Source organism: Tamandua tetradactyla, chromosome 1 (assembly GCF_023851605.1).
Source record: "Tamandua tetradactyla isolate mTamTet1 chromosome 1, mTamTet1.pri, whole genome shotgun sequence".
In the NCBI taxonomy this organism is placed as follows: domain Eukaryota; kingdom Metazoa; phylum Chordata; class Mammalia; order Pilosa; family Myrmecophagidae; genus Tamandua; species Tamandua tetradactyla.
The window spans coordinates 42,942,220-42,968,069 of NC_135327.1; the positions used below are offsets into that span (position 1 = coordinate 42,942,220).

The 25,850-nt window shown below is 46.1% G+C and overlaps 1 protein-coding gene across 1 annotated transcript in view; it reads right to left on the bottom strand.

Annotated features, from left to right (window-relative positions):
* Window positions 1–25,401, bottom strand: part of BANF2 (BANF family member 2) — a 36,770-nt gene extending 11,369 nt beyond the window's left edge. The window contains exon 1 of the mRNA XM_077114991.1: window positions 25,225–25,401. Within this exon, the coding sequence (XP_076971106.1) occupies window positions 25,225–25,263 (39 nt within the window). The 5' untranslated portion in view covers window positions 25,264–25,401. The remainder of the gene's footprint in view (window positions 1–25,224) is intronic.
* Window positions 25,402–25,850: the final 449 nt, after the last annotated feature.

Consider the following 25,850-nt stretch of genomic DNA (forward strand, 5'->3'; position numbering starts at 1 on the left):
GTCAAAAAACTGGATAAATGGGTACAAGTGAAGGTCAGTCACAAGGTTCTTACAACCACAAGGGCACAAGATAAAGGCTACACGGTCATTATCGGAGATCAAGGCAGGTGGATTACAGTTCCAAGATTTCAGGAATTTCCCTCTGTTTAACATACCAGAAAGTAAAAAGGACTATCTATATAATGATACAGTAATCATAATGCTCTCTTAAACCCTATTTTCTTGGTTACAGAAGGAGAGAGGATTTCTTCTTGGGGGTTTTCCTTCCCCAGAAATTCTTCAGCCAAACTCTCCCAATTCTACTGGCCAGAACTGGGCAACAGGCCACAGTAAGCCAGTCACCAGCCAGGATGTGGAACCACCACGGGAGTGAGTTGAGGTCACTTTCCCTGAAGCAGGGGGCCGCACAGAGAATGTGGGGCACAGTGAAGGAGTAGGAAGAGAAGAAACAGGTGCTAGGTGTCTGGTGCCTCTTCTAAGCCCTGAGCACATTACCCTAGCATTTGTCAACATTTAATGTGTGCATGGACGCTCTGGGGATCTTGATGAAATGCAAGTTCTGATTTAGCAGGTCTGGGATGGGCCAGAGATGCTGCATTCCCAGGTAATGCCAATGCAGTTAGTCCACGGATCGCTTTTTGAGTGATGAGGCATTGTACCGTGCCACTTCCTCTTCAATTTGACAGCACATTAGACTCAAGTGGGAAGGTTTAAAACTTACTGAGGCTTGGGTCCCACCTGCAACATTTTGTCTTTAAGCAGCATGGGGGTGGGGGGGGGGTATGGCCTTGGGCACTGGTGATTCCAATATGCTGCAAAATTTGAGGCCCACCACATCAGGGGTCCCTGGACCAGCAGCCCCAGCATTGCCTGGGCTCTCGTGGGAAATGCAATGCTGCCCCTGACCCTCCCAACCCAGACCTATTGAATCAGAGTCTCTGGGGGTGGGACTCAGCAATCCAGGTGTAGGAAGCTTTCCTGGTGATACTCAGGCACAGGAAAATTTCAGAAACAGAACACAAAGCTATTCTTTGGCCTTGTGTGTGAGTCATTTACAAATAAGTTGCACACTGTGGTGGTCTGAAGCTGAATGTATACCCCAGACAAACATGTTCATAAATTTAATCATCCCTGTGGGTGTGAACCTATTGTCATAGGACCTGCTGATGAGGTTACTTCAGTCAAGAAGGTGAGGCTGACCTCAATCAGGATGGGTCTTAATCCTATGACTGGAGTCCTTTCTAAGTAGAATGAAATTCAGAGGAGAGAAAGCCATAGAAGTGAGAAGCTGAGATTTGACAGCAATCTCTGGAGAGATCAGGAGATGCTGCCATGTGCCTTGCCATATGACAGAGGACAGCTCCAGACCACCAGTCTTTGGGGAGAAATCATCGCTTTGTTTTGGACTTTCTTTTAGCCTCAAAACAGTGAGCTAATAAATTCACTTTGTTAAGCCCGACCCATTCTCATGGAATTTGTGTAAGCAGCCAGGACACTAAAACACACATGTACTTGGTTTTATTTTGAAAAATATATTGTTCTGGCCAACTTTAAGACTAGCTGTTGACACTTTACCGTCGCCTGATTTTGAGAATAAGCAGAAATGTTCCAGTAATGAAACTTACTCATTGAGTTCTTAACGACCACAGGCCAATGTCCAAAGAATAAAATCATATTAAAATATACACATTAAATGCGTACCTAAATTAGTTTAATCTTCCTTTCCTGAAATGCTCCCTTGGACCGTCACCTGATGGCCATCAAAATGACTGTCCATTTTTTATTGCCGTGATTAAAGATTTAGAAGTCCTAGGAAATTAGGCTGCACTCATTAGCCCTAAGAGGTTCTCTCGGAAGTTGATTTTAAAAACAAATCCCCGAGCTCTTTTTGCTTCCTGTCATTTGCTGTGCTCTACTACAATTATGGGCAGGTTTTCTAGGAGGATGGGATTGCAGCTAAGTAGAACTTTATGTGGACTGGTCACGTCTGTGTGGCCGTATGGCCGTGCTTACAGCTCTCAGGCAGCCTCTAACCCTGGCTGCACTGGGCACAACTTATCCTCTTTGGCCTTCCTGGGAAGACTTAACCATGGTCACTAGTGGCTTTGAAGTCCGAGAACTTGGGAGCAAGCAGAACTCAATCATTATCTACTCCTGTTTTATTTTGTTTGGCTTTTTTAATTTAAAAAAGGGATTTTACTTCAAAAGAAATTGTCCCTTTATGTAAAATAGATGAAAGTGTAATTACTCTGTTGACCTTGACCTTGAGCATGCCTCCCCATGCTCTAGAGGCAACTCCATGGCCCCACCCTGTGTCGCACAAGTCTAGCCTAAACCCTTCATTTCCCCCCAGAGAAGACCAAGGCCCAAGAATCTAAGTGTTCTACTAAAGACTGCGCACCTGGCAAGGCTTTTCTCTGGGTCTCGCCTTGGGTGCCCTCTGCTAGATTGCACAATACTTCTCGGGTGAGCTTCAGGGTGGCTTCACCCTCAGACAAATCCTTGAGCTGCCACATGACGGAACTACCCCAAATGCCACAACACAGAACCATGCTTTCTTACGTTGCAGGCCGTTCTCTCAATTACTTTACTTTGAACCACAAAGTGCTCTCGGGTTAGATGCATCAGCTGGAAATGACCTCAATCAATGCAGGTTTGAGCTGCTAAGAGAAGCCACCTGTTTAAATAAGGGATAAAGGCGACAATGGATGTAATCATGATGCCCAAAGGAGTGATCTCCGAATTGCAAAGGTTTGGTGACATTTTTGACAGCTCTGCCATAAGTCTTTATGAGGATGCAATCACACACACATGCTGTCACTAAACGGGAAGGGGGAGACTGCTTTCACGTCACACAGATGCATATTTGGGGCTTAAGATACAGTTTCCAATTGAAGTACTATACACGAATTCAAAAAAATGGCATAATGACAAAAATCAGCTGGAAGTGAAGTCATTATTCTCTGAAAACTGTAGGAGGTGACTCAAGCAGTAATTCGCATGATGAAGAAAGTGGTATGGACGGTGCATGAATATATTTAAAATAATAATGTCTTTTTGAAATGTGAATGGGAAAAAAACAATATTTCTAAATATACTATTTTATATGGGAATGTGGTTTTATGTGTAATAGAGAACAAAATCAAATGACATATTTGACTATTTTATCTATATTCCTAAAAGTTTACATATTAAAATTTGTGGGCATTTTCTCACTGAGAAAATGAGGGATTAACTTATTTTCATGATTTACTTTCTATCTCAGGGAACTGAGATGTTAATACTTAATGTTTTGCCCTCACTTTTGACTGAGGGTGAAAAATTCCCAGGGGAAAAGTCTGTATATTTAGTAACACTGTTGTTGAAGATGCTGCTGCCCACTTTTTCTTCCATAAAATGTCCCACATGATACATTTTCTTTTGGAACTTAATGCCAAGAAAAAGGTATGCCTTTAACTATTGGCCCATTTCTATCTTTAGGAATAAAATCATTTTTAACACATCACATTTCCCTTTTTACTTGGCCTACTGGGAAACCCTCAGCTAAGTATGACCACAGAGAAAAATGAGCATAGATTATAAGCACAGATTAATACTTCCTGCCCTTCATGGTAATCATATTTGCTTCTTTTTCAGTGCCTTCATTATCTTTAAAACATATATACATATACTGAAAATGCATGCACCTTTTGTTATTTTTATTTTTTGTTGTGAAAAATAACATATAAAAAAGCAGTAAACTTCAAAGCATACTGCAACATTTAGTTATAGAACAGGTTTCAGAATTTGGTATGGGTAACAATTCCACAGTTTTAGATTTTTCCTTCTAGCTGCTCCAAGACACTGGAGAGTAAAAGAAATATCAATATAATGGTTCAGCAGTCATACTCATTAGTTAAATCCTATCTTCTCTGTTATAACTCCACCTTCTCCTTTGATTTTTCTCCCAACCTTAAGGGGTGTTTGGGCTATGCCCATTCTAACCTTTTCATGTTGGAAAGGGCTGTTGATAATATGGGATAGGGGGATGGAACTAGTTGATGTTCTGGAGAGGCTGGCCCCTCTGGGTTTCAGGACTTATCTGGCCTAGGAACCCACCTGGGGGTGGTAGGTTTCTGGAAAGTAATCATAGTGCATGGAACCTTTGTAGAATCTCAGATAAAGCCCTAGGTATTCCTTAGGGTTGGCAGGAATGATTTTTGTTGGGGTTTGGCAAAGCATGGTAAATAGCAATATCTAGCTGAAGCTTGTCTAAGAGTAGCCTCCAGAGTAGCCTCTCGACTATATTAGAACTCTCTTAGCCATTGACAGCTTATTCATTACAATTATTTTCCCCCTTTGGTCAGGAAGGCATTGTTGATCCCATGATGCCAGAGCCAGGCTCATCCCTGGGAGTCATAACCCACATTGCCAGGGAGACTTTCACCCCTGTATGTCATGTACCATATAGGGAGTAGGGTAATGATTTTACTTACAGAGTTGGGCTTACAGAGAGAGAGGCCACAACTGAGCAATAAAAGAGGTCCTCCAGAAGTAACTCTTAGGCATAACTATAGGTAGGCTTGGCTTCTCCACTACATAAATAAGCTTCAGAAGAGCAAGCCTCAAGACCAAGGTCTTGGCCTATTGACTTGGGAGTCCCTAAACAGCTCTACATTTTCAGGCGGTTCCCTCCAGCCTCTCTGTTACACCTTAACTAAAAAGGTGATATCCATTTAATGCGTAAGAATAACCTCCAGGATAACCTCTCAACTCTGGAATCTCTCAGCCATTGACACTTTATTTTGTCTCATTTCTCTCTTCCCCCTTTCTGTGGAGAAGGTTTTCTCAATCCCTTGGTGCTGAGTCCCAGCTCATTCTAGGATTTCTGTTCCACATTGCCAGGAAGGTCCACACCCTTGAGAGTCATGTCCCACATAGAGAGGGGGAGGGCAGTGAGTTTGCTTGTTGTGTTGGCTGAGAGAGAGATAAACCACATCTGAGCAACAAAAGAGGTTCTCTTGGGGGTGACTCTTAGGCCTAATTTTTTTTTTTTTACTTTTTTTATTTGAATTTATTTTTTATTTGTGGTTCATAACCACATACAAACACAAACATTCTGATCATATGATCATTCTGTTCTTGTTATGCAGTAAATAACACACTATCATCACATAGTTGTATATTCATCATCATGATCATTTCTTAGAACATTTGCATCAATTCAGAAAAAGCAATAAAAAGAAAACAGAAAAAAATTCATACATACCATACCCCTTACTGCTCCCCTTCACTGATCACCAGCATTTCAATCTACTAAATTTATTTTAACATTTGTTCCCCCTATTATTTATTTATTTTTAATCCATATGTTTTACTTGTCCATCGATAAGGTAGACAAAAGGAGCATCAGACACAAGGCTCTCGCAGTCACACAGTCATACTGCAACAGCCATATCATCATACAATTATCTTCAAGAAACATGGCCACCAGAGCACATACTCCACATTTTCAGGCAGTTCCCTCCAGCCTCTCCATTACATCTCCATCCATTGGGCATCATGTACAATGTCTAAAGTCAAGGTCTTGGCCTATTGACTTGGGAGTCAATAAAAGTCATATCTGTTTAATGCGTAAGAATAACCTCCAGGATAACCTCTCGACTCTGGAATCTCTCAATCACTGGCACTTTATTTTGCCTCATTTCACTCTTCCCCCTTTTGGTGGAGAAGATTTCCCCAATCCCTTGATGCTGAGTTCCAGCTCATTCTAGAATTTCTGCCCCACGTTGCCAGGAAAGTCCACACCCCTGAGAGTCATGTCCCATGTAGACAGGGGGAGGGCAGTGAGTTTGCTTGCTGTGCTGGCCAAGAGAGAGAGGCCACATCTGAATAACAGAAGAGGTTCTCTTGGGGGTGACTCTTAGGCCTGATTATAAGTAGGCTTAGCCTATTCTTTGCGGGATTAAGTTTCATTTGAACAAACCCCAAGATCGGGGGCTCAGCCTATTGCTTTGTTTGTCCCCACTGCTTGTGAGAATATCAAGAATTCTCCACTTGGGGAAATAGTCCCCAATTTTCTTACAACTGTTTTTTAAATGAAACCATACAATATTTGCTCTTTTGTTTCTGGCTTAGTTTGCATCACATAATGTCCCACAGGTTCATTCACCTCATAGCATGCCTCACAACTTCATTCCTTTCTGTAGTAGCACAATGTTTGATCATATGTTTACACCACAGTTCACCATTCTAATTTTAAGCCAGTGTATCCTTCAGCCACCTCCATCCATTGGGCATCATGTATAATGTCTAAAGTCAACAGTCTATATCTCACATTATCCTCACATAGTGATATAATCATCAACATTCCCAATTTTAGACCTTTTTCATCATGCACCCTTTATTATAAGCTCTTTTACTATATGCTCAAAGCTTCAAAGTTATGGAGATGATAACTCCTAAACTAAGTAGATGCATAGGGAATTACAGAATCCATCCATGTGCCCTCAAAGTGGTAGAGCCTTGTAGCTACCAGGGGAAGAAAAGAAAACAAGGGTGAGAGAATGACCTCAGAAATGCCCTACAAAAGACTTGTGTGCTCTCGGTCTCCAGCAAGAGAATGGTGAGAAGTTTGCACTGATGAATTGGGGACCAGGGGACGGGAGGCTCACACACATTTTACCCTGTCAGTATCTAAGATGAACAGCTGTCTTCGTCCCACATTCTGGACTCTTCGTGCCTCTGCCCCACTTCTCAAAGCCATATCTCCATTCTGAGTACATCTGGTCCTTCCCAGTCTTTCATAGAGAAAAAAATGAAAAGAAGGAGGGTCTGTTCCTGTGACACTGAGGTCTACCTCTGAGGAATCCTCTCTCCCTTAAATCATGGGTCTGAGGAGACACTGTTAGGTTTCCTTCATAGATAAGAAGGAGAAATGCCACCATTTTTCAGATGTAAGTTCATGGACTCAAGACACAGTGCTCCATCTTGTCTAGTCAACTGAAGAATTATTTTACAGAGTGCACCGTCTCATCAAACCCTCCTGGAATAAGATCACTCCTCACTTCCTGAAGCCACGTCTCTGGGAGGCTGGCTCAGCTGGAGTGCTCTGAGCCGCTGGCAGCCGTCTTTGCCTCCACCTGTGGAGAGCCCACCTTAGCAAGAAGCTGGCATGGAGGAAAGCAGACTAAGAGAGGACACCTCCAGCAATCCAGAAGGGCAGAGGAAACTCCCCAGACTGGGGAATCAGAAATAGGTTGGTCGAAATATCTGCCTCATCACTTACTGGGAGAACTTGAGAGAATTCCTGAAGGCTTCATTTTCTCATCTGTAAAGTGGGGATAATGAACGTCACCTATCCATAGGATGGTTGAACAGAACAGATGAATTAACCGAATGTGAAATGTTTAGCGCAATACCTGAGATACAGCAAGCACTTACTATATGTTAGCAGGTTTGTGTTGGGGTTGCGTTTAATTATTTCTCATGCCTATTAAGCAATTCTTTATGGTTATATGATCAAATTGATTTGTATTCCTTCTTAGCTCTTTCATATCTGCTGATATATAAGCTTACTGTGTCCTTTAGGCACCATGGAAAGACCCTTCTGCAACCACCCTTCTAGACCTACTGTCTCTACCTGCTCAGCACCCACTATCTCTCCTTTAGAGACTCATTCTTTCTAAACCTCAATCTCTATTTTTCTAATGCCTTGGCTTCAGGAGACAACCAGATTCAGGCCTGGCCAAGGATTATCACATTACTTTGACTACAGTGATTAGCTCAGAAATGGGCACATGACCTAGCTTGGCCACTAAGGGCCAAGTCAGGGATTTCTGTTGGAATTACAGGTAAATAGTCTACCTTTCTCTGCAAGGATTGTTCAGCTAATAGGATGCATATAGCTGGCAGCTGTCATTGCCACCATCTGTGGAGATCCTGCCTGAGAAGGAAGCCAACACAAAGAAAGTAGATCCAGGAGAAGGAAAGAGATTCTTGCGCCATTTTGAAAGGATTATATGCCCTAGAAAAGCTGTATTTTTATCCTGCTCCATCTCGTGGAGTCAGCCATTTTTTTTTTAATCCCGACTCAGTACTGTAGCTTAGAAACTTGATTAGATTTTCTCCACAGAGGTGTGAAACACCAAATCATGGGTATTAACCTTTTATTAGAGGGACATGTGACTCCACCCATTCCAGGTGGGCCTTGATTAACTTACTGGAATCCTTTAAAAGAGGAAGCATTTTAGAGAAAGCCAGGAGAACCATAGAGCTTACGCAGAGACCTTTGGAGATGAAGAAGGAAAACATCCCCAGGTGAGTTTTAAGAAACAAGAAGCCTGGAGAGAAAGCTAGCAGATATCACCATGTTTACCATGTGCCCTTCCAGTTGAGAGAGAAACCCTGAACTTCACCAGTCTTTCTTGAGTGAAAGTAACCTCTTGTTGGTGCCTTAAATTTGGACATTCTTATAGACTTGCTTTAACTGGGACATTTTCATGGCCTTAGAACTATAAACTTACAACTTAATAAATTTCCCTTTTTAAAAGCCTTTCTAGTTCTGATATATTGCATTCTGGCAGCTAGCAAACTAGAACACCCATTAAATCGTGTATACCTGTTTCAGTTTGTTAAAGCTACTGGAATGTAATATACCAGAAATGGAACAACTTTTAAAAGGGGATTTATTAAGTTGCAGGTTCACAATCTTAAGGCTATAAAAATATCCAAACTAAGGCATCCAGGTAAAGATATCTTGACTCAAGGATGGGCCAAAACAATGTTCAGGGTTTCTCTGAAGCTGGGAAGGCACGCAGCATTGTCTGCTAGTGTTCTCTCCCAGCTTCTTCAAATGGCTTCCCCAGGGGAGTTTTCTTTCTGTATCTCCAAAGGTCTCTAGCTGTGTGGGCTCTGAAGCTTTTTCCAAAATGATTTCCTCTTAAAGGACTCTAGCAAGTGATTCACCTTGAATGGGTGGAAACATATCTCCATGGAAACCACTTAATCAAAAGGCCCCACCCACAATTGGGCAGGTCACATCTCCAGGGAAACAACTTAGTCAAAAAGATCCCACCCAATAATATTGAATGAGGATTAGAGAACATGGCTTTTCTGGGGTGCACAATGGGTTTCAAACCAGCACAGCCTGTATCTAGCCATGCCTGAAGGCGCCTACTTCTGGACTTTTCAGTAATGTCAGGCAATAGTCTGTCTTCCAGCTTAATTCAGTTTAAATTGTGATTGTGTCATTTGTCACAGTCCTAACTAGCGCCCCCCCCACACTCATTAATTTACTCACTTGTGTTCATTCATTCAACAGGTGTTTGTGGAGTACCTATTATGTGTCAAGCATTGGGCTAGGCACAAAAGCATCTTCATTCCACCTAGGCATATGGGATAGGATCGGTCCTATGGCTGAAGCATCAGGGATAGAAGAACTCATTTTTCAATGACCGCAAATGCACATCTTCCAAAAATAAAAATGTTTTCCTCCTTTACCCTTAGTTCCCATTCTACAATGGCCAACAAGTTCTTTTTATCCCCCTGCTCCTTGCTGATGGTCTTATATATAACTCTTTAATTACAGCACTCTCTTTTAATTGGTCTACATGTGATAAATACCCAAATAAATTCAAGAGTTGCTCTGGCCCTTACTGATCACCATCCATATGCAAGGCTTTGAGTTGGGATTATGAACCTGGGGACAAGGCCTTCTGCAGATGCTTTTTCCCATAGAAAATTTAAACAACCCATTGCAGGGTGTACACGGCAATAATGGGGACATACCCAGGGGCAAGTGGTTACTTCTGCAAGGGACTAGGAAGGGGAGAGAAAGTTGTTGGACTCAGACTCCAGATTCCACCCAAAGGGCAATCTGCACTTAAAGGCCACTGCAGGGCGCCTGCTGGAATGTGCTGGGGCGGGGGCAGGAGACCCAGGTCTGGGCTCAGCTCTGCCCATGACCGCCTGTATGGCCTTGGGCGAGTCGCTGCTCTTTCCAAGCCTCCATTTCGCCAGTTATAAAATGAGACTTTTGGATTCACTGGAACACATCATTCTGGGCCCTTGAAATACTGTCTCTGTTAATTGACAATCTTTAGATGTACAAAGTTCATTCTGTTTTCTAGTTTACCAATCCCTAGTCTACCATTCTCCAAAAAAAACCCATGAAAACCAGATATTTTTAAAAAATGTATTTGGCTGCAAAATGTGGCCTGAGCTGACCCGAAGCTATTTATAGTCTTTATTATCCCACTTAGTGTTAATATTTGTACATTTTGCTACAGGAATATTAATGGATTTGTTTACAGGGTGCTGGGCCAGACTCCATTGCATTGTTCTGCAATAATACACAATAGGCACCAAATTGCCTTTCCAAAGTTCCTAAAAGTCTGAATTCCCCAAAACTTCTGGCCCCAAGAGTTTATTTATTTATTTATTAATTATTTATTTATATTTGTTTTTGTTTGTTCTGTTTTTGCCCCAAGAGTTTGAGTAAGATTTTATGGACCTGTGCTGGGCTCACTGTGCTTGCAACTAAGACCCCATGGGGTGACCTCTGCGGAGGCTCGCTGCTCTCCCAGCTTCTGCACAGTTGACCTTTCCTGGCCCAGGACGATCATCTCCCAACTCCCTTCCCCCTGAGACAATTGTCCCCTTTCTGCAAAATCCTGTCTGGGCTGGCTGCCCCTTGTCTCGATAGCGGTTCTGGCTGGGGCTGTTCCCAGTTGCATCTTTCCTTCATGAGATTATTTCCTTCCCTTTGGGGTCCTGCCCTCTGCAGAGATACAGAAGTGGAGCAAATAAAATAAATCATAAGGAATAGCTGACTGGATGTGCTGCTCTCCATGGACAAGAAAACTGCATTGGCAAGAGATACATACATGTTCATTTTTTTAAAATTAGAACAGTTGTAGGTTTACAGGAAAATCATGCAGAAAGCACAGAGTTCCCATATAGCCACTCCCGCTGCCATGCCCCACAGTTTTCCCTGTTACTAAATTTTGCATTAGTGTTGTGCTTTTGTTACAACTTATGAGAGAATATTATTATAATTATACTATCAACTATAGTCGATAGTTTACATGAAAGTTCACTCATAAAATTCATTTGTAAACCTCTTGATTTACTTCCCTTTATAGGTAAAGCCTTTGTTTCTTCCTCTCTCTCCACAGAGAGAAGGGGAAAGTGATGTCATCTTGGTAAGGAGTTTCCCTAGAAGATAGTACGAGAAAGCGAACATTTTCCTCTTCTGCCCCATGGATTCTATGAAGGAGGAGGAGAAAGCCACTCCATCACCAGATCCCCAGGGGGAAGGCGGAAGAGAAAAGATGGATGTTTGGGAAGCAGGTAAGAGGGACAGGAGACTTGGCCTTCCCTCCCTGGCTCAACGATCCCAAAGTGGGCAGACACTAGATTGGGGATCCAGCGTCGAGCTCTGGGGGACTGTGGGGGTGGTGCCTGGGACTCAGAGGCCCACTTCCCTGGAAGCTCCAGGAGGCAGCAAGCATGGGGTCACTTCTGCACATGGGGTGGGGGTGCAGGAGCCAGAAACATGGTGGGACAGGGGGCCTGGGGGAGCACCCTTGACTTTTCACAGGCCACGTTCAACGTGTCAACGTGACGCGGACAAGACCAGACAAGGGCCGATGGATGAGCCAAAGCCTGGAGTCAGAATGAAGAGGATCCTGCGCGTTGGGACCTCAGACAAGGGGCAGATGAACAGGCCAGAGACTCCAGCAGCGGGTGCTGAGGTACCCCCAGAAGACCCCTGAGCGGAGGAGGCCGGCAGCCACTCACTGTCCCCAAGTTCAGCCACCATCCGGCACACCCCACGTGGATGCAAAGCCCTTCCCCACACCCCCAAGGAGCTAGGGCTAGCCTCCCTCCCCCACGCCCTGACAGCCACCTCAGGAGGGTCAGGGGAGGGTGAGAGTTCAGAGACAAAGCCTCCCCTAATGACACTTTATAGCCGCCTTGAGCAAAGAGGCCTATATTTAGGCCCCAGCTATATATCCCAGCTGTGGCCTGCTCTGCAGACTTGCCTTGACAACGGAAGCTGCCACACCTGGGGACACCTGGGAGGCTACAAGACCGGCCCCCTCACTTGGGAGCAGCCGGCGACCTACTGGCACTGTGGTACACAGCCACTCCTCTGGTCTCGGTTCTTAGGCCCCTTCCCGCTCCAGGGACCCCAAGGGGCCCTTGCCGGGCTCCTGCCTGCTCCACCTCGCTCGCCACTCCTCCCTTTCCCCTGAAAGCATTTCCTCCATGAACCCCATGCCCCTGAATCCCGGCCCCAGGCCCTGCTTGCAGGGAACCCAGCCCGGCATACAAATACCTTGTCACCTAGTCTCTGTTCCCTGTGCACCCTGGAGGTGCCTCGGAGTCAAGTAGGGTGTTTTCCTTGTACACCTAACTGTTGTGAGATGTGCACCTGTGTCCAACTCCACTGTGTAGTTTAACAACATCTTAAGGCAAAAGAGGTTCTAAGGAGGGAAGCTGAGGCCTGAAATAGGCCTCAGGAGAGACCATCTGGGGGCAGATGGCTACAGAGCTAACCAGGTGGGTGCTGGGCGGTGACTAACCCAAACCTCCCATGAGGTTTTGCTCCTGAGTCCTTGTTCTAGTTTGCTAGCTGCCGGAATACAATATACCAGAAACAGAACGGCTTTTAAAAAGGAGAATGTAATAAGTTTCAAGTTTACAGTTCTAAGGCCAATTAAAGAAAGTCTATAGAAAGTTCCAATCTAAGGCATCCAGAGAAAGACACCTTGGTTCAAGAAGGCCGATGAAGTTCAGGGTTTCTCTCTTGGCTAGAAGGGCACATGGCGAAGCCTGCTAGCTTTCTCTTCCAGATTCTTGTTTCTTGAAGCTCCCTGAGAGGTGTTTTCCTTCTTCATCTCCAAAGGTTGCTGGCTGGTGGACTCTCTGCTTCTCATGGCTATGTCGATCTGAAGCTTTTGCCTAAATGCTTCCTCTTTTGAAGGATTCCAGAAAAGTAATCAAGACCCACCTGGAATGGATGGGGAACACGTCTCCACCTAATCAAGTTTAATACCCACACTTGATCGAGTCAGATCTCCATGGAAATAATCTAATTAAAGTTTCCAACATACAGTACTGAATAGGGATTAGAAGAAATGGCTGTCTTTACAAAATGGGATTAGAATTAAAACATGGTTTTTCTAGGGTACATAAATCTTTTCAAACCAGCACAGTCCTGCTGCACTAGGGTTTCCAGATTTTGGAAATAAAAATACGGTCCCCAGTTTATTTTGCATTTCAATAAACCTTTTAGTGGAAGTATGCTCCAAATATTTCACAGGATGCACCTATACTAAAAACAAATTTTTCATGGTGTGCCTGAAATTTAAATCTAACTGAGCATCTTGTACTTTCTCTGGCAACCATATCCCATATCAACAGGCTCGGTGGAAGCTCCGATTATGCCCCCAGCCCCAATCCTGGACTCCTAGGCAAGCTGCAGGGATTCAGAAATTCTTTGTGTTGGCATTTTTCTCCCTTCCTGGCTTCTTTCTGGCCAGCCACTCATTCCTCCCTCCCTGGATGGGGTGAAAACCACAGGCTCACTGAGCTCAAAGCTAGAAGGGAAACAGCATGATGATACACAGCTAGGGAGATAATTGCAGTAGAACAACATGTCACTCAGAAGCTGCCTCGGAGGCAAACACTAGTTTGGATGTCCTCGCGTGCCTGCTCATCTGTAAAGAACGTCAGGTGCCAGCCTGAGCTCACCCCAGACCTGGGAACAGAATAAGGTTCGTGGGCAAGTGGGAGCGACTAAACCAAACTGCACTGGCCAGGAAGGGGGCCTGTGTTTGCTGAGCACCTACTACGTGCCTCCCTCTTTATCCTGCACTAAACCCTCACCATTTATTCAGCAGCACTGGAGAACTGTTCCTACTTGTACTGATGAGGAAATTGAGACCCAGAGAGGCAAAGAGAGACCCAGAGATTCTTACCCCACCTGGGTAAGAATCAGGACAACAACTGCAGTTTTAGCAGACGCTGCCCTGCTCCTATGCCCCTCAACACTCACAGTTGCCACTGCAGGCACTGGTGACTCTCTGCCGCTGGAGGGGACGGGCTGGGGCGTGCTGGAGATGAGACCCCCCCTGGGAACAGTCCCCAGCCAGTAACACAGGAGGATAAATACCCAGACCCCATACCGCTAAGTGGGGACAATTCTGAGGCATATTCCATATCATCTCCCAGAGATACCCAGTGGGATGAACCTCAATTGCCCATAGCGATAACCTGCTCATTAACACAGATATGGGCTGCTTTCCCTTTCCTGCCACACTTCCCCATTTCTCTTCTACTTGCGTGACCCAGGGACTCTGCCTAAATCACTACTTGCGCTTCAATTAGTGTCTCAGTGCCTGTATGTGGGAAACCCAACTAAGAGCGCAGCTAATGCTTTTCCAGGCTTAGCGTTCACACACATTTGTCTCATTGAATCTTCTCATCAATGATGAGGTCAGTTCTAATATTATCCCCATTTTTCAGATGAAGATACATTAACTGGCCCCATGGCAGAGCCAGGCCTTAAACCCAAATGTGCCTCACACTAATGACTGTCCTCCATCATTAAGTCATTAAGAAAGACTTCCATTGGAAGTATAGGAATTGAGGCCAGAAAATGCCTAGCTCTGGACTATATTCCTACTTGGATACAAATATGAACCAGGGCTGTTGGCTAGCAAGTGAACATGTGGTGGTACAGGTCCACCTGTACAATTGGGTGGCATTTTAGGCATTTAATTCATCCCATTCATAAAATATTTAAGACCCATAGGCCCTGCTCTTCTGATTATTCTTTTCCAGACATAATACCTAGCCCAAGATTCAACTTTTCCTTACTTCTTCTGCACTCACATTGGATGCATTCTGCCTTTGCCTGCTGAGCCTCGGCACAGCCGTTCTGGTGCCATCTAACCACCCGGGCAGCCCAGTTCCTCCAATTCCACAGTATCGCAAGCTGTGAGTGGATGAGAATGTGTGTTTAGTGGGGCTCAGTTCAGAAATCACCTCTACATGACTTGTCAGATCGTTCCAAATGCAAGGACCTACTTGAGATGTTTTAAGAAAATCACTAGCTTTGCCGGCTCTGTCTTAGAAAAAGCAGCCTCAAGCAAGGGAGAACCAGTCCTTCTATCTTTCTCATTTGTCTCCTTCCAAAGCCAGGATTTTCCAAAGATTGACAATGTTTTGATTTGATGCACTCTCATCTGAGCAGATAATAAACTATTCATGTTGCCAATAGGTTTCTGGCAGAGAGGCCAAGAAGGAGTTCCATTGATTTCTGGATACTTCTGGGTGTTTGGGGGCAGGCCTTTTGATAGTTTGTAGCCCATCAAAAGATAAGCCTGGCCATTTTTAAACAGACTCTTGGATGTAGCGCACAAACACATTCTTTAGCGGGAAGAGAATCTGTGTTTCCTGGCCTGGGCAGTAGGGTGGTGTTCTGCGCCAGTTAAGGATGGTCAGGGAAGAATTTAACACTGGGAGGGAACTTGATTTCAATGACCTTTTTGAAACAGGCACCCTTTTGATCATCTATTAAAAGCTCAGATCAGGGGATACAAACCCAAAAGCCAGAGAAACCAGGCAAGGAAAGAAAGAAGATGAATCAGTGAGGTGCAACACTGCAAGGACAGTGGAACGAGGACTGGCACTTGGCCTCTGATGGGGAAGTAGCAAAAGTGGTGGGGACTGGGACAAATGGGGGTCCCACGCCCCTGTAAAGGGGATAACCCCTCTCAACTGCAGCCAGGAATGTCCCACATGGCCAGATCTTGTGAATTGTTTTTTTAGAAGAAAAGCTAAACATTTAGATTTTTATGTGCAAGTCACCTATTTTTAAATGTTAAGCAGCCATTCAGATATCTGCAAAACTAAGCGGACCCAATAAAACAAAGGCCAGTTTGCATCCCCTGCTATAGACCTTCCAGAAAAATGTCCACTGGCATATATAAATAAGATTTGCCACCCGATTTCGGGGGTCATGGACTAGGGACCCCAGGTTCTGGACTTCTGCTGTCATGTTTCAACTCTCTTGAAACCTTCATCTTGGGTCAAGTGGTTCTCATTTTCAACCTTGGATGTGGCTCCCACCGGCCATGTTTTGACTCTCCCTGTGAAGAACATCCACAAACAGGCAACCCCAATTCCTGCCTGCATTCCATCCTCCTACTCAGTGGCCAGACACCACTCCCGGCATCTTTCCTGAAAGCTGGGATTTCCATCCGCTGAAGGCCTGATTTCTCATGCACGCAAGCATAGGTGAAAATGTCACAGCTGGTGCTGTGACTCCTCCCTCTGGGAGGCCTGGAGGGCGGGTGACGGGTGCGCATGACAAGCTGTGTTCGGTGTGGATCTGCTCTGGGGCACGGGGCATGCTCACCCCACCCTGTTTACCACACCTGCTTCTCCATCTGGCCTGTAGACCAAAGGAACACATTAACCACCCCTTCTGACAGAGGAAGCCTGCGCTGGAGGCATCGCTGCCTGCTGACTGCATGCTGCTTCTCCCTGAGGGCCAGTGCACCGGCTGGAAGGAGCCACCAGCACATTGGCTGAACCTGCATTTGGATTTGGATTTGTCCCTTCCTAGCTGGCACCTGACCCACTGACCTTATCCCACCTGTCCATTTCTGCCACCATTTTTTGAGCCCGTCTCATGCTGCTATGGCACAGACATGATCTCATTTGATCCTTAGAACAAGTCTATGGGGCAGGAACTCAGTTTAATCCCATTTGACAGGTGAGGAAATGGAGGCTTAGAGAATTTGATAGCAAGCCAGAGAAAGTACAACTGGCAAAGAGATGAGTCGGACCTCAAATCCTTCATGTTTTACTCCTACCGGTGGGTTCGGCCAATCAGCCAATGGGGGCTTTTCTTTATAAACGTGGATCATAATGTCCACTGCACAGGACCATCGAGTGGCTTTCAGTGAGCACAACTGATGAGGTGGGTCCCCAAGAGGGACGTTGCTATGACCCTTGTGCTCATGGCAGCACTCCACAGCCCTGACATAAAATCTGTCCAGACAGAAGGCCAGTGCTTGGCTCCAGGAATGTTCTTGTCTCCCCGGGCCCTCCCTGCCTGGCCCTCTCAGCATCTTGACTAGGGGTGGCTTATCCACGCTTGGCCAGGCTGGAAACCTCTTCCATGCCTCAGTGCCGCCTCCGTGCCAGTTGGTGGGCATGTTTCCGGAAATCCAGGTCCATGGGGTTTCTGTAGCACTTTTGAATAGTTCCTTTTGGGTGCTCGGCAGGGTGGAGCCTGTTCTGGGCAGCAGTCAGGCACTCTGGGCTGTGGAAGCCAGAGAGCAGTGGGGCAAGGATGTCTGCAAGAGGGTAGGGCAAACTCCCTCCGGACGGAAGGAAAACCACCCGTGTCCGGGAGACAGAGGCACTCTGAGGTCAAAGCCATGCTTCTCTACAGCATCACACAGGTCACTATTACAGCAGATGGGGGTGATCCTGGGCCTGACCTGGGCACAACCTTGCCCAGGTCACTCTCTCTGTCTAGGCCTCAGTGGCTTCATTGATAAAATAGGTGAGAGAGAGTTGAGTGAATAATTTTCCACAGTGTATGCAATGGTACAATGGCCCTCTAGTTCTTCTTCTTCCGCTCATGGGGATTCACAGTGTACTTTGGCATAGCCGAGGCTCTGAGAAGGTCTGCACAGTCTGGGAACTGGCAGCTTGGCCTAACCCATTGCTGCCTAACCTTCCTCCCCACATAGCGTTTAAATACCACGAGGTAATATTCCTTGGACTCGTGCTCTGTGGCGTGTGCCTTGGATAATTTTCAAGTCTTTTCTGGAGCTGAAGTTCTTCTTTAGTTTGATAGCCCTTCTGAATCTGTGTTGGGGGGTCAGGAGGCCTGGTTAGCTGGAGGCCCTCCAGACGTTACAAGGCCCCTGCTCTCCAGTTCTTCCATCATCACAGGAGGACACTAACACCTGTTCCCATGGACAACTCTGGGAGTTTTTTGTTGTTCTCAATTTTTGGCAGAAGAATCACTCCTTTCCTGCTGTCATCCCATGTGGCTGCCCTGCACCACATATCTCTAGGGGTAGACATATGCCCAGGCCTGGCTAATGATGGTAACCCACCCTACTTGCTAAACACAGATTGGTTTAGGTGGGGGAACATGACCCAGCCAGGACAATCGGAGATAACTCTGGTACTTGTGCCAGAAAGATTAGGGAAATAAATGGCACCTCTTTTCTGCTAACATTGCTATATGGTTGGAAAGAAAGTCTGGTGCTGCTGGGGGTCCTCTTTCCTCCACTTGGGGAGAGCCTGCCAGAGCGTGAAGCCATCCTGGGGGAAGGCAGGGCTGAAAACGGCGACAAGTAGTTTCTTGACAACATCACTCGAGGGCCTGGAGCCAGCCAGTCCTGAAGCCATGGAATGAGCCAATAAAATGTTGTCCCTTTAAACTAGTTCAACTTTGTTTTCTAATACTATAATGGAAGGCGCCCGACCCACCAATCTCCCAGGTGGCATGATGAAAATCAAGTGTTAGAGAAGGAAGGGGCTATATAGCTTGGTGAGACAACATACGGAAACATTCTGGGAGGTGGTATGGGATGGCATGATGTGGACCTGAGCCCCCTGGGCTGTCAGGAAGAAGGGACTGATCATGTAAAGCTCAGCAAGAGTGACATTCTTACATTTTTAAGAACTCTAGAAGGGGACAAGGCTTAACTCAATGGAGTGCTACAACAGTGGTGGAATTTGAGGCACTGGGGTGCTGAACCCAAACAAGGCTCAGCCCCGAAAGAATATCCTCTAATACAGCCTTGCTACTCCTAAGTGTGTTTCATGGATCTGCAGTCTTGGCCTCTCATGGGAGTGTTTTAGGAATACAGAATCTCAGGCCCCACCCCAGACCTTCTGAATCAGAATCTGCACTTTAACAAGACCCCCAGGTGACGCACGTGCACATTAGAGTTTGAGGAGCACCACTGTGGGGTTATTTATGGTGGTCGTAGAAGTCTGCAACAGTGGCCCCTGTCAATCCCTTGCCTCCCTCTCTGTGCATGCTGCTCCTCCCACCATGAGGTGGGACAGTTCCCCTGCTCCTGTTATCTGGTCTCACACTGTGACTTGCTTTGACCAACAGAATGTGGCAGAGGTGGCACTGTCAGGTCTGGACCCTGCGCCTTAAGAGGGCTGGCCCCTTCTCAGAAGCCAGCTGACTCAAAAAAGTGGACTGCCCCAAGGCATCCATGCTGTCAGGAAGCCCAAGCAAGCCACATGGCAATACCAGGGAAGACCTCTGTGATGCCAAATGTGCTGGTTTGGAGCTATATGGACCCCAGGAAAAACATGTTCTTGAACATCCTCCATTCCTGTGGGTGTGAACCCATTGCCAATAGGACTGTTTGATGAGGCTACTTTAGTTAGGGTGAGGCTCACCACCTCAATCAGGATGGATCTTAATCCTATTACTGGAGTCCTTTATAAGCAGAATGAAATTCAGACAGAGAAAGAGAAGGCCACCGGAAGAAGAGAGAACCTGAAATTCACCTGCACCCAGGAGAGAACAGAGAGGCCAGGAGAGGCTACCCTATGCACTGCCACGTGACGGAGAAGCCCAGGACCCCGGGTTAGCCACAGCCAGCCCCAGGACACCAGTCTGCAGGGAGAAAGCATCACCTTGATGATGCCTTGATTTGGACTTTCTTTTAACCTCAAAACAGTGAGCTAATAAGTTCCCATTGTTGAAGTCAACCCATTGCATGGAATGTGCTTGAGCAGCCGAGGAAACTAAAACACCAGACCCGTGATGAGGCCTTTTTAGCAGCCACCAGCTGAATGCAGCTGGGTGCGTGCCCTAACCCATGTCCCGGGGACCTGCGCTCCACCCAAATTTCTGATCCAAAGAATCATGAGACATAATAAATTACTGCTGTTTGGGGACCAGTTTGTTACATAGCAAAAGATAACTAATGCAGTGGCTCTCTCTGCTTCTCACTAATGAGCACAGAAATGGCCAGGGACACCATGCAAGGTCCTCACTCTCTGTGTGCGTCATGCTGAGCATGTTCCACGCACCATGTACTGTTCCAGGCACGGGCATGGACTGAACTAGGTAGACTGCATCCTGCTCTACTGGAGCTGACGTTCTTGGCGGGGAAAGAGGCAACAGATAAGAAAGACCACAAGCAAGATAATTTCAGGGAGCTAAAGAGTGATGTGGAGTGGGAGGGGTGTTATTAGATAAAATAGGGTAGGTCTCTCTGAAGAGGTATACTATCTGAGACCCTAATGCTGAACAGGGAAAAGCCACAAAATGGTCAGAGGTAAAGGTGACCCTGTAGAAGGAAAAGCAAGTGTCAAGGCCCTAAGGGAGGAAATACTCAGCTTGTTTAAGGGATGAGCAGGGGGTCTGAGAGGATAATGCAGTGAGAAGAGGGGACAAGTTGGGGATGGGAAAAGTCAGCTGGGGCTACAGCTGAGCTGTCCAGCTTGACAGTTCCTAGACACACATGGTTAGTTAAATCGAAACTTAAATTAATTAAAATTAAATAAAATTTAAATTTCAGTTCCTAAGTTGCGGTAGCCCATTTCAAGGGCTCAATAGCCACCTGTGGCTAGTGGTTACTGTATAAGCACAGATATAGGCGGTTCCATCATCACAGGAAGTTCTATTGCCAGGGCTGGTTAAAAAACAAATCAGTCCAGATGGGTCCCTGGACCAGATAAATCCTGGAACCTAGAAGGGCCAGCCTGTCCAGAACATCAGCTAGTTCCACCTCCCCACCCTTATTATTAACAGCCCCTTCCAACATGGACATAGCTCAAATACTCCTAAAGAGTGGGAGAAAGCTCAAAGATGATGGTGGAGTTATACAGAGAAGGCAGGGTTTAACAAATAAATATGAATGCTGAATCATTACATTGATATTTCTTTTAGTCTCCAGTATCTTAGAGCAGCTAGAAGTAAAAACCTAAAATTGGGGCCACGGTGGTTCAGTGGCAGAGTTCTCGCCTGCCATGCCAGAGACCCAGGTTCGTTTCCTGGTGCCTGCCCGTGCCAAAAAAAAAAAAAAAAAAAAGTACGCACCACATTCGGGCGGGCCACGGTGGCTCAGCAGGTAAGAATGCTTGCCTGCCATGCCCGAGGACCCGGGTTTGATTCCCGGCACCTGCCCATGTTAAAAAATACCTAAAATTGTGGAATTGTAACCAATACCAAACGCTGAAATCTGTTCTACAACTCATTGTGGTGCTGTTCTTTGAAACTTATTGCTTTCTTGTATGTATGTTCTTTTTTCACAAAAATAAAAAAAAAAGTCGATTGTGATGATAAAAAAAAAAATTTATTCCTTCTAGCTTCCTATGTAGCCCATGTGGCCCATGACAAACTCTGGGATCTGTCCTAAAACTAGTTGTTGAAGAGTGCTTTGAAAATTACTGCTTTTTTCTTTCTTTGTTATATTATACAAAAACAAAACAAACAAAAACAGAAGTTAACCAGGACTATGGTTTAAGGTCAGGACTTGGCACTTTACTGAATCCCTTGAGGTCCCGGTTTTCTCTGGGGTTAAATGAGACTCCTCCAGCCCCACAGTAGGTCCAAATTACCCAAAGAGTTTGTTTAACTGACTCCTTTGCAGCCTCATATAGGCTGCCAATTTGGGGCTCCCTGATGTGAAGAAAGAGCACATCATGGCAACTATTTCAGGGCAACCTCAGAAGAGAAATTGCTACAATTAGCTGAAGCTGATTTCGATGAGCATATTTTGTTCCTTGACGCATAACAACCGTGTGTGGAAACAGTCACCCTGTCTTGTCCTGTTGGAGTGAGAAGTTGGGGCCGTGGACCAGGCAGGCCCATGGGGAGTCCAGCATCACCCTGGAAATAGTTCTAGGAGGGACTTGAAGTTGCCCCTGTGGAACCGGGCAAGTAAGTCCCTGGCAATTTATTTCAGGAAAAGACCTAGGAAAAATTATGCATCTTTGCACAGCTTGGAGGTGGCTGTTGGAGATGTGTTCTCTGTGGAGTTGGTAGGACCTGCTCTGTCTTTTAATGTCTCTGAAATCCTCACAAGTTCCTGAACTCTTAGGAAGTTACCTACTGGTCCTTGTCTCAGAAATAGGGACACTCAGCCCCACTTGTCATGAACTCTGTGAACATACCAGGCATACAGTAGGTGCTCAGTAAGTGTTGGCTGGATCATAATATTGATATGAAAGAGTCTTAGGAGAAGAAGCAGGATGGAAATTGATTAGCCTTAAAGCCTGCTTCCACTCCTGTCTTTGCCGTTCATTCATTCATTAAACAATTACTTACTCTGTGAATTGAATCTACGGACTTGGATGACTCCTTCACATGGCCAGGACTTCCATTTCCTACCTGGGTGGTTTTCTACTGGCTTTCACTTCCTAACGTCAAGTTCACAGCTGCCCTGGAAGATCCGGCCCATTTGGATTCAAACATGGAGGATTAGCAAGGTATTGAGACCCAGTCTCCTGCAGCCCTAGAATTGGAAAGGGCCTATGGGTCCAGCTCCTGACCAGCTGCAAGAAATCTGTCCCCAGCCCTACTGGTAAGAGTCACCCAGCTTGCCTGGACATCTCTAAAGTCACACTCACTGCCTTGCAAAGCAGACCTCTGCTTTTTAGAGCACTTTTAGAGCACTCTGATGTTGGAGATGCTAGTTTGTATATGCCATGTATATAGACTCTAGATTAGTGTTCCTCTTTAAATATGATGCCCAGCACAGAACACAGCTCTCCATTTCCCCGGCTCTAAAATGAACACCTACTTCACAGAGCTGGCGTAAGACTTAGCCATCCTTCGGCACCATGTCTGGTTCACAGTAGGTGCTTCGTCAGTGCTTGTCCCCGCCCTCCTCTCTATATGAGGACCAGTGCAGGCCCTCTAGCTCTGGCCCCCACACTTCTCTTGCAGTGGGGCCTAAGATGGAGCTAAATCTTCTCAGCAGCTTTGGTGACCCCTCATGTTTGAAGTAGAGGTCAAGTTCCGCCCAACACATCCTTCATTCATATGAGACAAGGAAGAGCGGCTAAGCCTAAGGGTAAAAGATTTTTCGGACCACCTGTTTTAGTTTTGTAAGCTGTTCAAGCAAATATCATGAAATGGTTCTTCTTAAACAATGGAAATTATTCGTTCGTGGCTTTGAGACTGGGAAAATACATAAATCACGGCATCATTAATGTGGAGCCTTCTCCCTAAGACTGTGGCATTCTGGAGCTGGCTGCTGGCCATCCTAGGTTTCTCCGTCCCATGGCAAGGCACTTGGTGGCATCTCCTGGTCTCTTCCTCCGCTTTCAGGTTCCACTGATGTAGCTTCTTGCTTCCTATGACGGCTTTCTCCCTCTGTTTGAATTTCATTTCCTTATAAAGGACCCCACTAATAGGATTAAGACCCATCCTGATTGAGGTGGGCCATGCCTTAACTGAAGTAGCCTCGTCAAAAGGTCCTAAGGTGGGGGTGGGGGGGTGGGTACACTGGTAGTTCAGTGGTTAGACTGCTCACCTTCCATGCAGGAGACCCGGATTAGATTCCCAGACCATGCACCGGAAAAACAAAAAAAAGGTCCTAAGACCATGGGTTCACACCCACAGGAATGGATTAGATTTAAGAACATGTTTTCCTAGGGTACCCACAGCTTCAAACCACCACATCAGCCACCTCCCTTTCTGCCTTGCACAGTCAAGTAAAGCCAGGAGACCTCCTCAAAATCACAGGGACCCCCGCAAAACAACTTCTGTGGGTGAGGAGATGAGTTGCTGCTGCTGTAGATATTTTGGCACTTGCAAATGGCAAATGGCCCATTTGACATGCAGGGCTGATGGACAGACTGGGAGAGCCACAGGAGGATGTGGGAGGCTGACCCTGCCTCCAGGTACCCTTCAAGCTCATTCCCAGCTGTCTACTGGAGAAAGTCCTTGAACCTCATATCCCCCACCGCACTGCTGGTGGTCCAGCTAGGCGGAATCAGCACACTCTTACAGAGCTGGCCTCAGCCCCTGCCTATCCCCACCATCTCCCATAATTTTGACTCCTTTTCCAGGCTCCTAATGCAGCTAGCCAATTTCCACTTTCATCCCAAAGCTCTCTTATTGACGAAGATGTCCCATAAGGGAAGGAGAACAACCAGTATTCACAGTGGCCGTGAAGGTAGAAACTGCCCGAAGGTAGAAACTGCCCAAAGGTAGAAACAACCCAAATGTTCATCAACAGATGAATGTTAATAAACCAAATGTGGTCTATCCATACAATAGACTATCATTCATTTGTACAAATGAAATTCTGATGCCTGTTGTAGCATGGATCGAACTTGAAGATATCGTGTCAAGTAAAATAAGCTACACACAAAAAGGCAGATAGTATATGATCTTGATCATAGGAAATACATAGACGAAGCGAATTTTATAGCGACATGTAGTAGATTATGGGTTACCAAGGGTCAGGGGAGGTGGGGGGTGGGCAGGGGAAGGGAATAACCATTTAATAGGTGCAGGGCTTCTGTCTGAGCCCTGAAGAGATTGGATTCATGGATGTTGGTGGTGGTAGCATATAATCACAAATGTAATTAATATCACTGAGTTATACATTTGAAAGTGGTTAAAATAGGAAATTTTTTGTTGTATACATGTGTTACTGTAATAAAAAAATAAAAATAAAAGGGCAGGGGGAGGAAAAGATTAGTGCACTGAAGGATCACGGGGAACTGGGTTGAATAACAGCCAAAGAGACAAGGCAACACTTACAGAAAGGAAGGGCCATTGGAAGCATTTGGAAGGGGAGGTGGTGTCCCTCTCACCAGCACAAAGCCACCTGCTCTGGTAGACGTGTCCTTCGGCCAGTGGCTGCCTGTGACTGGCTATTGGCCACCTGAGAGCCTGGCCTCTCTGCCCTGGGGCTGTTATCAAGAGTGCAGTGACCTTTGCCCTGGGAGCTGGGGCAGGTGCAAACTGAGCCTGAACAGCGAGGAGGAGCCTATCGCTTCCTGCAGGTGGTTACCTGGCAGTCCAAGGCTCCAGGGAGGTGCGAGCTTCAGGTGAGCCAGCTCGGCCCCAGGCAAGCTCTGCACTTGTCCAGCATACTCCCGTCGCCCCAGTCTGGCCCATTTGATCCTGTTGTAAGAGACCTCAAAGCACTAAACCAGCCAGCCACTGCCTGTGTCTCCTTCCAAGGTTCTCGGGAAGATCTGAGTACTCACCAGGGGTGTGTGACAGCTCAGCGCCCTGTGTGACACCATGTGACAGCTCGGTGCAGTGGGCAGGCTTGTCTCACTTGCCTTGGATCTGTGACGGGAGGCCACCCAAGAAGGTTATGCACAGATCCCAGGACCCATGGGGCAAATGAGGCCTGAGACACTGAATGGCCTACATTGTGACGTCACACCCCTGGGGGTGGGTCCTGCAGGAAGTGGTCTGGGGACAGGACAGGATAAGAAGTGAGTGCCCTTCCTGAAGAAATGAACACGTCAGGGATGGAGGGTGGGGGATGTTCTCTACCAGCACCGCTAGAGAAACAACAGGAGGTGTCTACACTGCTGGAGGACATGGTGTGAGACCATGTAAATGCCACTCCCATACCCCTTCCTGGGCCCGGATCAACTCAATTAAACAAGCCCATCCTTTATGAGAGTTTCCCACCCAAACTGACTTAAGCGGGTACACCCAACTCTCAGCTATTCCCTTCGCATGTTTTCTACGATTGATGTAAAATTCCAGGTCAGCTTCTTCTTCCTGGTATGCCTGCCTGGTATGTCCTCAAGGAAAGCCAAAGACTTTAAATATTAGCTCTGGAAAAAGAAACAGGAACATAAACGGTTTCTCTCTT